Consider the following 13,782-nt stretch of genomic DNA (forward strand, 5'->3'; position numbering starts at 1 on the left):
AAGCGTTCAGCTGGCGTAAATCGTCATTAACTGTGCGAAGTTTGAGCAATGTGCATCGTTACACGAAAGAAGAGCTCACCGGCAAGTGTTTTGGCTATGGAATTGTGAAACGAAACGTAGCAACTACTCAAAACAAGTCATCCGAAATCATTTTTTTGTACCTCCTTAGCACTTTAGCTTCAGGCCCGTTGATAAAATGCATGCTGACGTACGTCTCATGTTAGCATTCATGTTAGATGCATAACGTTCGAAATTTACACGGAAAATGACGATTTTGAATCAAGTCGAACGCATTATGCCGCGATATCACAAGATTTGTGATGTGCCCATCTTTATAAATACACTGCTGGCCACCGTAAATGCAACACCCTGAAGGAAGCATGCAAATAACATGAAATTTATCACATGCATTAGCGGAGGTGAGATATGAAAATGATTAGAATTTCAGCGCAGACGCACATCACGCGCGCCTGTGGCGCCACTTCAAAGCGCTATTTAAGGCTTGGAGCTTTCGACGATTTCCAAGTTCGGCAATTGTCTTTTTCTTGTGGTGTTTTCAAAAAAACGATCAATTATGCCTCGTAGTAAACAGTGATCATCGTTTGATCAAGTATCCGAGTTCGACAGAGGAAGGATAGTGGCCTACCGAGAGTGTGGATTATCTTTCAGGGGAATCGGTAGTCGTTTAGGACGAAACCAAACAGCTGTAATGCGGATATGTGACCATTGGATGCAGGAGAGTACGACGGACCGAATTTTTCGATAACATCCACCTCAGTGCACCACTTCACGTAATGAGAGGAACATTATGCGTATGGCAGTAACGGATCGCTCAGTCACATCACGAACCATAGCACAGCACATTCAGTCTGTAAAGCATCATCCAGTGTCTACGCGTACCATTCGATGCCGTTTACAGCAGAGTGGTCTGTCCGAAAGACGTCCATTGCTTCGTCTACCCTTGTCGCAGAACCACAGACGTCTCCGCCGCCAATGGTGCATGAAAGAAGCATGTGGACGGTAGAATGGAATGAAATTGTCTTTACTGACGAGTCATGCTTCTGTTTGCAACACCACAATGCTCGAATTCGAGTCTGGAGACACCGTGGAGAGAGGATGCTGAACAGCTGCCTTATGCACCGCCACACTGGTCCTGCACCGGGTATTATGCTATGGGCGGTATCGGACAACACTCTCGCACTCCTCTAATACGCATTGCCGGTACTTTAAACAGCCATCGCTACATATCCGAGGTGTTGGAGCCAGTTGTCCTTCCTTACCTTCAGGGCTTGCCCACAGCCATATTTCAACAGGATAATGCGCGACCACACGTGGCACGCATTGTCCAAGGGTTCTTCGGCAATCGCCAGATTGAATTGCTTCCCTGGCCGGCTCGTTCTCCGAATCTTTCGCCGATAGGAAACATGTGGTCCATGGTTGCTGACCGATTGACCCAAATTACATCCCAAGCTGCCACACGTGATCAACTTTGGCAACGTGTGAAAGCTGCTTGGTCTGCTGTACCCCAAGAACACATCCAAAGTCTCTTTGAATCAATGCCGAGGCGTGTAGCAGCGGTGATCTCCAACAATAGCGGCTACTCTGACTACTGATTCTGTAAGGAACCACACTTCCCAGAAGTCTATAAATTTAATCATTTGATACTTGGTCAACATGTTACCTACTAAATATAGTTTGTTGTGATATCTCTTTTCTTTCTTGGTGTTGCAATTTGGGTGGCCAGCAGTGTAGTTAATCTAATTCTAGCATGGAAAAGTTGTTGGATTTCGTTACATTCATTTTGCCTGGAATAGCAGTCCCATGTTACTTCTCTTTTACACCCAAAATGAGCAATAAGCCGTCATTTTCAATCTGATAAAAGCTCCTCTTCAAGTAACATTAAGTTACGATGATTCCTACAGTCAGCATTTATCGAGACATTTACTTTTCTTTAAATATGAAATATGATCTAGCTAACTTAATCTGTATTATTAAATAATAAATAATCTCTATATACAAATATATGCATGCACACATCCATACCTACATATTGCTACGAACCGGTACATGTTCGTAATAGATTGAATGTATACAAGTCCGATAATGGGTTAATAACAATTATTTTTATCAAAAGAAATATTTCAGAACTCTGGAATTTTCCACAGAAATATTCGTAAAAGTGTTCACAGTATCACAGAATATAATCAGTAGTTATGCATCAGATTACTAAGAACGTTCATCACAACGTAATGCAAAGCGCATCTAAAGAGAAAGCTAACTCGGATATATCAGTTCACACGGAACTAAACAACTCGCAACAACAATAAACAACTTATACACAACTGAAAGCAGATGCTGTTTCTTCGGCTTTAAATGGTTTTCAAGCGGCCGCGAGATCTTTCTAGTACTTTCTGCTTCTCGAAATTACTGGAAAGCAATACGACGCTGCAATTACGGTTGCAGTTAACATAGTGATCAATTACAATTATTTAGTTTCAGTATAAGTTTCCGAGATACCCATTTACTCAATGTTGAATGCACATACCTCCTGTATTCTTACTTTTCCGGCATAGCTTTGTCTTAAAATTTGTCTCGCGCTACATTACACGGAAAAATACAAACATTTTAACTATAATTCTGCTAAAATGACCTATCTAACTACAAAACTCTTAACAATATATTATCTGTATACATTGTTGAAAATTAGTGGCACCAAAGCTCCCATAGCACATATTTATAACTTAACAAATTTAATAGACTTTTGTTTAACTTTGATTGATTTAAAAAGAATGTATTGCAACCCGGCAGAGCGCAATAAATTTTTCTTTCAAATTTAATCAGCATACACACCTATTTAAAAGAAATATAATGACACTTTCCAAAGTAAAATACTTTTATCTTCTATGTGCCACAATGTTGCCATTCGACAAAACGTAAGATATTTGATTTTTTTCCCAAATTTAATCTGTACGTTATTAATTTACAAATAAGCGATTTAAAAGCAATAAACTTGTAAAACATTTTCACTTTCCTTTCGTATAGCATTGAAGATGTAAATGGTAACAAGTATGATGAGCAAACTGGAGGACCATTGTTCGAACCCCGGAGAAGGCATTGCTAATTTTTTTTATGTTTCCTGCCCCAAAATAAACCTTAAGGTTTCACTAGTGGCGCTCGAACTAAAATGTTGGCGACGATAATTATCATCTCCTGGATTCAGTATCTACATATTTTTCCTCGTCAAATGACCATTAAATGGAGGAGAATGAAAGGAATTTTCTCCTTACTTACGACGCGCCTTTGATGTGTATTATATAATGCAAATTTTATTTGAAAATTTCTAATAGTCTTAGGTTCTCATATTTTTTTTTTAGCTTCGGGTCTTAGTTACAAATAAATTTTACTGAATTGTTCTTTACTTATTTGCAAATCCTTTTAGCTATAGGAATCTTAGTTACTTAAAACTTGAATTAGGTTTTATTGGCGTCTTTGTATTTCTGGAAAGCTCAGTACAGTTTTAGTTAGAATCTATTTAAAGTGATATTTTTCCAGGAAACGTCTAAATTAAGATGAAAATGGAAAAAAACTTGAAGAAAGTTAAAAAAAAATATCCTTTATAAAATCCTTTCAAAGATGACCTAGGCAAAGATGAAAGTTTATTTCATTTTTGAGAAACTTTTTAAAATAAAGAGCAAGTTTATCTGGAAATTAAAAGAGAGGAGTTTATGTGGAACTTAAAAGCAAGTTTATCTGGAAAGTAACAGATGGACACGACAGAATCTCTCTCTTCTGACCAGCAAATTCCGAACCCTCTTTGTCTTCTCTGTATCTTCTGACAAGTAATTTCCTAACATTCTTTCTCGTAAAAAAAAAAAAAAAAAAAAAAAAAAAAAAAACTGAAAGATTTTTGATTTTATGTTACTCCCAAAGGGACGTTTTTTTAACGTTTTGCGTGCTGCCTTTATTTATTAAATATACTCTTCGCACTTAAAGCCTAAAATTCAATTCAACAGCAATATTGCAAAATAATTTTAAAATGAGCGAATGTTTAGAATTTCCGATACACAGTCTCACGCGCTGGAGATAAAAATGTATTTTTTTTCGTACAGTGCATTGGTCGCTTTGAAATCGTTGAATTTCTTAATTAAAAATTCGTTAAAGTTTAAAAAAATAAGAAATAGATAATGAAACAAATTCCAAATTTGGTCTTCCAGATGGCCATATTCGGGTGGAAACGTGCGTTATTCAAAATTTTATGGCTCAATGTACCGTTGTTTTATCCCTATGCGAGAAACATACATACAAATAAGAAGATTCTTCATTATTTAATTTCTTTAAATATAACGCAATGCAGTAATGTTTGGTGGTAACAATTTGAAAAGTGAATCGACATTTATAGTGAATCAAAGCAAAATGCCAAAATGAAATTAATAGTCCTTCTGGGCTAACGGGCTAAAAAAGCTCTTTTGATAATTTTCTTAGGTAAAATTAATTTCTCATAAAATAAAGCATATTTATGAATATGCCTGATTTTTTAACAAACGGTATATTAAAATGAACGACCGATTTTCATGAAACATACCCAGAGCATTCAACTGGAAGCATTATCCGGATGTTTCGAAAATAATCAAGGTTACTAAATTCATTTTTTCTAGCTTGACGTGATAACCACTCACACCAGGATATCATGCATGGGGAAATAAGATGCCTACTTACATAATTTTTTTTAAACTGAAAATAAAAATGAAATAGTTCAAATTATGAACCTTCCATACATGATTTAAGCACATAATTTGAAAGCTTAGCATGGCAAAGCGAGTAAAAATGATTCAGATAAAGAGCAATACTATGAAATACAAGTAATCAGAAACACAAATTTAGGACTGAAATGCACGTTTTTGCACTGTCCCTAAAACGAAAGCAAGATTAAATCTACATCCAAGTTTCATTTACTCATAGTAAATTATTTTTCCTTAAACAAAGCTCGCAAAGATGTTGATAAATGAGGTAATCAAGTAAATAAAAACTAAATGACGATGATTGATATTTAAGTATTCAATAAAGAACTAGATTGCTATGATGCTGAAAGCCTGCTGTTAAGGAATGATTTTCGGCCGAGAATAAACACAAAACAAAGTGCAGTACAATAAGGCAAACTGCCAAGAAGTTAAAGACAAAAGAAGAGATTGTTTGTTAGTTTTAAACGCATTCAGTGTAATGAAAGCTAAATTAAAAATATTTCACTGTGGTGAATTGTTTGGAAAAACAAAATTTTAATTATTTTCCTGTTGTGAATGGTCTATTTAATCTTAAAAAAACTAATTATATTTCAGTATTTAGGTTGGTAATTAATTAACCAAATGCTATTGACACATATATTAAATTCTTTCTGATTCAATGGTATTCTTAAAATGTTACATGAGTGATAAAGTCATACGAAATTTAGACATTTATATTATAAATATGTAGTTAAATCTATTTAGTTAAATAAAACTTTAGTATTAAGTTATAAACGTTTAGAGACATTTTGTTATTTCGAAGCGGGAGAAAGGAAAACTGTGCAATGCCCTCGCCAGGACTCGAGTCACGGGCCTCTGGAACACGCGCTGAATGTGCTGATTATTACACCACCAAGGCATGCTAAGAAGGCGGGAGAAATACCATATATTCTCCCCCTTTTAAAGGGCGACCGGAGATTAGGGGACCAAGTCGACAAATCCTGGTGGTGGAGAATCATCATCCGCCACCTTTTTTAGTTTGGGCGCCACTGTAGAGACATTAGGTTATTTCAAAGCAGGAAACACGAAATTTGTGCTACGCGCTCGTCGGGAATCGAACCCCGGACCTCTCAAATATGCGCCGAGTGAGCTGACCGTAACACCACAAAGGCATGCTAAGAAAACGGGAGAACTATCTTATAAACTTAAATACACTATACCATAATTTAAAAAAAAACTTCTAGGTGTATATTAGAAAAAAGTCAATAACATAATTGTTTTGCTATATTGTCTTCATAATATTCACTTTCGCGGTCTATACACTTTTTTCAACGCATATAGAATTGTTCGCGAATCCATTCTTTGATAATTTTTTAAGGTGACTTATCGAGAACTCCGAATCATCGCTACCTCTGCTATCCTGTTGCAGATAATTTAGTCTCCGAAGGGCTCTTCTTTTTGAAAATAAAAAGGAGATACAGGAACAAGTAAATGAGAACAAGTAAAGCAGAATTTCATGATGCAGGTATAGTCCTCCCTGCACTAACTGTGCAATTCCGCTCAGATTTTTATGAAGAACACTACTGACGACAGATCCTAGGGCCTTCCATTCCGCTACCACCAAATCACTCCGCTAGTCAGCATTTCAAGTCTCTGATGCCTCACAGACACTATACACTTACATACATCCATGCCTTCTCCGGGATTCGAGCCCAGGCCAAACAATACTGCAGCAAGTATTGCTAATCACTCTAGCGATCAGGGCGGCTGAATAGAAAATAGAAAAAATAGTAAAATTATCGAGACGAATTTAGAAGAATAAGTGAGGTCTTCCTGACGTGTCACGTTGTGTGTTTCTCGATACTGTCGTATATACTGTTCTGATACTGGATGTCGTTTAGAACAGCTACAACGCTACAAGTACAGAAATCCATTGGGAAAAAAGTGCTTTTTTAAATGGAAAGAGAATGATATGGTCACAGCTTCTGTGGAATGCTGTCATCAACCCTTTACCATCTTGAAATTACGATGTTCCTCTAATTTCGCTTTGAATTGCATTAGATGCGGCAGAAAACACAGGGAATTAAAAACTTAAACTCTTATGCAAAAGGTTTCTGTGAAATTAGGATCTCATTGCATACTAAGTATGAGACTTGGCATATTAATTCACAAATAAAGTTAAGTGTTCAACATACGCATAGTATTGGAACCACTTGTTGAAGAACATATCCATGCAGTAAGAAACTATAAACTCAAATACGTTTTCTGGTAATGTGAAAGTTTTATAACTTGTAGCATTAAACTTATAACAAAAACTGAAAATCTTTATTATATAATAATTTATATCCAATTCCTTAACGCAGGGGCTTCAAAATCAAACTGCATGCGAGACGAATGCTCTATCGGAAAATGGCTGATGGGGAAAAGCGTTTTTGTAAATAAAATTTAAAAATATTTAAATAAATAAATAAATTTAATAATCTGTATATATGAAGAAGAATGTATGTGTGTTTTGTTTGCGATTAACTCAGTCTAACTATGGCTATCGTCACCAATCTTTCTACAATTCTTTTCTGGGTGCTGAAAAGGTAGTCGTCCACTTTTTCCAAACAAAATAGCTAAAATCAGAGATATTAACGGCACAATGGAAGACACTTTACAGATTAAAGTATCTTCCATTCTGCTCGATGACATTTTCCTATCTTTTGACTAACTTTATGATTCTGCGGTCATAGAACTTCTGGTCTTTATCAGCAAAAAACGCAACACATTGTGATTTGAGGTCATCGTTATCACTGAAGTTTTTACCATTTAGGAAGTATTGTAAACTTCGAAGTAAATGATAATCAACTGGTACAATGTCGGCGATATATGGAGGATGCGCTATTACTTCTTAACCAAGCAATAATTTCGTACATGTTGCTAAAGTTGTGTGAGCCCTCGCATTGTCGTGGTTTAGAATACAATTCCTTTGCGATAGGCCAATTCTGGTCTTTTTTCTTTGATTGCTTCCTCCAGTTTCATAGCAGGTTTTAGCATAAGGTTTTAGCAGGAAACATCTGAGTTGATCATTTGGTCGATTGGAAGCAGCTCAAAATACACAACGCCCTTGTAATTCCACCAAATTGACAGCATGGTCTTTTTCTGATGAAACTCAGCTTTCGTTATGTTTTGTGCTGATTCATTAAGCTTGCACCATGATCTTTTTCCATTAATATTATTGTAGTCGATCCATATTTCACGATAATTCATTTAAAAAAAAGAGTTGGCCACAATACGTTTGAAAAGTATATCACAAATAATGAATGAAAGTTGTATAAAGTGGTGAATTCCTTTCAAATCATGAGGAACCGAAATATTGATCTTCTTGCCGAGTCCAATACATCTTACATGAATTATATTTGTTGTTTGTGATACATTTAATGTCTTTGCAATCTCTCTCATAGTTACATGACAGTCTGATCCAAGCTTTAATTTTGCCATCATCAATTTCAGAAGGTCGTCTAGAACGTTAGTCAACTTCAGGTAGAAAAATTCCAGAAAGAAATTTTTTAAACTAATTATGACACATGCGTTCTTTTAAACATTCATCAATTTAAACTTTACATATAATGCTTCAGATTTAAAACTACGTCCAAAAGGGCGTTTTCTTAGCGTTTTGTGTGTTACCATTATTTAGTAAATATGATGTTCTTTGCACTTTAAAACATAAAATTCAGTTCAATAGCAATGTCGCAAAAATATTTTAAAACGAGCCTATCTTTAGAATTTCCGATACATAGTTCCGCACACTGGAGATTAAAAATTTTTTTTTTCCCGTAGAGTGTTGCCATTGCTCGCTTTGAAATCCTTGTGTTTGTTAATCAAAAATTCGTTAAAGTTTTACAAAATATTAAATCGATAATAAAACAAATTCCAAATTTCAAATTTGGTCTTCCACATGCCCATATTCGTAGGAGGATTACGTAATTCAAAATTCGACTTTTCTATGTACCGTTGTTTTATCACAATGCGAGAAATAGACATACATTTGTACAGATTTTTCATGATTTGATTTCTTCAAATATAATGCAGGACTCTAGCATTTGGTGGCAACAGTTTGAAAAGTGAAACGTACATTTATAGTGATTCAACGCAAAATCGCAAAACGAAAACAATAGTCCTTCAGGGACAAAGTCCCTTTTTACTAATGATAATAATAATAAAAAAAGAACGCATACTGATACTTCAGTTGTAAACTAATAGTTTAAGCAAAAAATATACGGATTTTGTTTCGAGGTGCCTAATCCCAAACGATATACTATATACATAAGATTGACAGAATAATAATAGTGAACATATAGCTAGCTATCTATTTGTACAAATGAAATTTACAATTACTTTCTTGATAACCCAGTACTTTTAGAGCTATGAAAGTTCTCAAAAGTTGCATGATGAATGCAATTAATAGAACTCGAAATGTCTGAAATAATCCTTTATTTCCTCAAACAGAAAGTTATAGTTAAAAGAAAATGGAACTAGAACAAGAAAATGGAGAAGGAGAAATTTTTGTCGGTTATAAGTGTCGCAATTTGACAGAAACACCGGATATCAGAGTATATAATGAGTCATTTGAAATGTGTCCTTGGATCTTATGAGGAAACTGACAAAAGAATCTGGATCTGTTAATATTTATGTTAAAATTACTGGGAAATAGTTATGAACGAGCATCAGAATACACTAATTTTTTTCTAAATGTAAGTTTCATTATCGTAAAATATCAAAATGTGCGATATGTGGAGGGGGGGAAAGAGATTAGAATCAAAGAGACAAAAATGGCTTAAGAATTACTGTTACCACCTAAGCCAGTAATGGAAACTCATAGAGGATATGTTATGGTTTGAGTTGAATCTACTCGAGTTACAAAATTAAGCTGGCAATTACTAATAGTTGGACGTACGTGTTTTATACTAAGAATATGAAGACTAATTATTTTTGTCCCTGTGAATAAGGAGGAAACAGTTTTCTAGCAGAAACCTAAACGTTGTGAAGATAGCAGAACTGAACGTGGTCATCTTTATAAAGCAATAGTTTTAAGATAGGAGTTGCAACTGTTTCTGTTACAATGCCTATTTTCAAGTTATGACTTAAATTCTGTTGAGATATGAAGCGCCTTTATGAAGACAGTTTGTAACGAAGAAAAACCACAAAGTGACAAAATTCTCGAACTCGGTTAAATTGCTATCTTCAGTTCGATGCTTATAGGATTATTAAATGTAATTTAAAATAATGGTAAGCAATAAAAATTTGAGAAATATATGTATTTGTAATAATAAAAGTCCATAGTCAAAATTACACTTAAATTTCTAACTGTATGTTCTTTTCATTTTTAATGGCGACGTGCTCTTATTTGAAAGTACGTGGAATTAAATCCACAGCCCCGTAGTCAAGTTGTTTTTCCCGCCTTTTCTACACGTACTATTATAGAATGTTCTGGAAATATTTAAAGCGAACTGGATTGGCTAACGAGGCTGACGTCATTTCTTGGAAGCTCCGCCTTTCCAGAGGCTATTAAAAGGACTCGCAAAAGAATATCGGGGGCTTTTTCTTAAATGTCACGATGCAGTAAACTTCATACAAAAAGTTATTAGTAATTCTTTTTATTTACTCCGGATATCTGATTTTGTAACTTCTATTTCTCCTGAATAATAATAAATGGATCCTGTTTTTTTTAAACTTATCGTCTGACAATTTAAGCTACGACTAAAGCTGGTACATCACATATATATATAATTTGTTTCATTGTAGAATATATTTCGCTTTTTCACCACGTTTCATGGTTTCGTATACCCTTCCTGTTAATGTATAATTTTTGCTTTGCTCTAAAATGTACTTAATCCAAATAATGATATTTTCAAATCTTAGAATTTGCTGTACTTTTATTTCTTCTTATTATACGACTGAGATGTGAAAACCTAGAAGGGATAATAAACAGGTTCGTGTATTAGCTCTTAAATTAGAAAATTAACGTGACATAAACAAGTAATTTGTGTTCTTCACTGTTAATGGTAATTATTCAATTAATCTCTTTTATAAAGTTATATTGGCAGTTTTTCATAAGAAAATGTAGCTTAAAAGATTAGAGAAGGGAAGATGAGTAATTGCATGAAGTTACCTATATTAAAATAGTTTAGTTAAATATCAAATCTTAAAATTATTTTCTTTCATATTTTTTAATGTGATATGCTTTTAATAAAAATTAGTCTTGTTTTTTTTTTTCAGTTTGTTCGTTTACTTAAAGTGTTCTTAGCATTTTCATCCACAGCAGGCAATTAATAATTTAGATGCTGATTCATTAATTATGATGAAATATATGAGGGCTGAACTACGCGGTATTTAGGGCTATCTGCCATAGAAAGTGATGTTTTTTTTTGGGGGGGGACGTTTTCCACAAAGTGAAAATAAGTAGAAATTTAAACTGAAAAGGAACAGAAATTTCATGCTTAAGGTTCCTTCCTTGTTTTTCTGAAAAAAAATATGTATTAATCGATTAAAAATATAAAATATTTCTCATTCCTTCTTATGCTACAAATCATCATGCAAATATACATTTACAAATTTTAAAGCCAGAAAAACACATGTTTGCAGTTTTACCATCATGCCATAATTTTATATGTGCTGTAGTTTTTACCACGATTATTTTCACTTAGATGTTTTAAAACTGTGATATTTTTTAACTGCTTTTTCCCCGGGCGATGTTTAGAATGCGATATTTTCTCTTGCTCTGAAAGAAATGAAGCATATATTTATCTCTATAATTTCCTGCAAAAGCTTATGATACGTGTATACATTTCAGATACACACACTTCTGAGATATTTGCATATCTAACACTGATCATCAGATTATCAAATATCAGTGAAAATATTACCACTTTTATTTTCCAGGCTAAACGAACCATGGTTATTCCGTGCTCAAGTAATTCGAAAAGGTTAAATAATACGGAAAAAAATAAAACAAGTATAAACGCGGCTCTGAAATATACATGGCTCGTTGAAAGGAGAATGGAAAAAACCATTCTCTCACCATCTTTCCTGATAGAGCGGTCTGCGCGTGAACTGCCTATTACTCCGGAAACCAAAACTGGAGAGACTGAGGGGGGTGGTTGGTGATTCCGGAGTTTCGTATCGCAGGGTATCGGAGCAGAGAATCATTTGGAGCCGGGATTTCGAGCGAGAAAGACCCTCGACTAACTTGGCTGCTGGCGAAAATTTTAGGTACCTCTGCTGCACGTTACTATTCCGTCTTCCAGTGCTACATACCATGCATTTGAAATCGCAAAAGACTGCTGAATACTAAGTTTTATTATAAAGTGACTAGTTTTTTTTTTTTTTACATAGTAAACTGATTTTAGTTTTATGCATTTGAAACATTTCGTTTGTATCTTTTAAAAGGCATTTCTCTGCAGGATTTTTGTATGTTTTAGAACTTTTCTGTGGATGAAATCGTTGCCCTCGTTTGCAGCTGTTATTTGAAAACGCATTTTTGATGACTATTTATTGACAAGTGTTTAATATTCCACTGCGAATTTAAGTTGCTGCACGTTTATTTAGGATATACCTAAATAAATAAATAAAGTTGAATTGGTGAACTTTATGACAACTTTATAACCTGCTAATCTGAAAGCATTTAGCATTTAATTTAACTTATACTTTTCGTTTCGAAATAAGAGATTTAAAGAATTCTTTAAACATTTGCAAGCAACTGTTTAAAAATTCATTGCATAGAAGACAAAAAGGTTTCCGTAACTGTATGATAGCTGTAAACATCTTTCTGATTGATCTTAAACATCTTTGCTTCACGTTAATTTGATAACCGGTTTTCGTTTGAGATTTTTTGTGACGTAAAAGTGGATTTAGAGAACATGCATTTCATTTGGATTTTAATGACAGTCACCGGAATTTGGTCAAGTGCATCTAATGCCATGTTGGCTTTGCCAGAATGTGTCAGGAGTGCCAACAGTTCAAGGCTGGAGTGGAGATTGGAGAAACAGACTTTCCACGTGTACCTCAATGAAACAAACGTGAGTAAAAATTTTCAGAATAATTCAGTTTTTTCAAAGCCTTTCTAATGAATAATATTTATGAAAAAAATATCACCGAAATCCTATTTTTATTTACTTATAACAATTTCGACTTTTTTACTTGCGATTCGTGTGAACAAGCAATCCTGATAAACATTTCAGCTGGGAGAAAAACATTTGCATCCCTTTACGAGTTCAGTTTGCTGCTCTAAGCTTTAAGATTTTTAATTCATTCATTAATCAAATATTCATTTTATGTCATATTTAAGATAGCACATAAGTCAGAAATCCTTCCGATTTTTGTCAAATTTACCGTTTCGGCAAAAATATTTCGCAGTACCTATGAGCTGTAGCTATTTAAAATAAAACTGATACCTTTTTATTTTTAGCATTAAATTATCGATCCGAAGGCGAAGAAAATCATGCAGAAAAAAATGTTAGGAAAAAACTGTTGTAGGAAAAGTGTTGTGCACATATTTAACATTTTCGAACACTCTCAAACAGTATTAGGAAGCATGTGAAAAGTGAACCATTGTATTTTTGTAAAATCTTCATTTTAAGGTTTATTTATCTAACACTTCTTGCAAGTACTGGAAACAAAACTAAGTGTTCCTATATAATACTACTAAAATATAATCTCATTGTTGTATATACTGACTAACCTAAAATTATGCTTTGGCACATTCCTTGAAAGATACCACGATCAAAATTCAAAATTGTTTTTTACGATATTTCGTTTTAGTTTGCTAATATACTGCAACGCAATGAATATCATGTTACGCATTGATATTATTCTAGAATAAGTGTGCCAAACTTAAGAGAGCCATATAGTCATGATTTTACAATAATGCGGGCCTCAAAAACAAAATAGAAGGAACAAAAGGGATTTTTTCTAGTAGATCGATATTTTTTCTTTCTTTTCAGATAAATGAACTTTTTTCTTGAAATTAGTTGTCAGGTATGTGTGGAGACATGTTACTGACACTAGTGAGTTTTGGGAGAAA

At 34.1% G+C, this 13,782-nt stretch overlaps 1 protein-coding gene across 3 annotated transcripts in view; it reads left to right on the plus strand.

Annotated features, from left to right (window-relative positions):
• The first annotated feature begins 11,912 nt into the window (after positions 1 to 11,912).
• LOC118192955 (uncharacterized) overlaps positions 11,913 to 13,782 on the plus strand; it is a 312,399-nt gene continuing 310,529 nt past the window's right edge. For all 3 annotated transcript variants that reach the window (XM_085812879.1, XM_035363975.2, XM_035363976.2), the window contains exon 1: positions 11,913 to 12,778. In XM_085812879.1, the coding sequence (XP_085669005.1) occupies positions 12,620 to 12,778 (159 nt within the window). In that variant the 5' untranslated portion in view covers positions 11,913 to 12,619. The remainder of the gene's footprint in view (positions 12,779 to 13,782) is intronic.

This window comes from Stegodyphus dumicola, chromosome 3 (genome assembly GCF_044657685.1).
Source record: "Stegodyphus dumicola isolate Sdum_Otavi_A_Nest chromosome 3, ASM4465768v1".
Classification (NCBI taxonomy): domain Eukaryota; kingdom Metazoa; phylum Arthropoda; class Arachnida; order Araneae; family Eresidae; genus Stegodyphus; species Stegodyphus dumicola.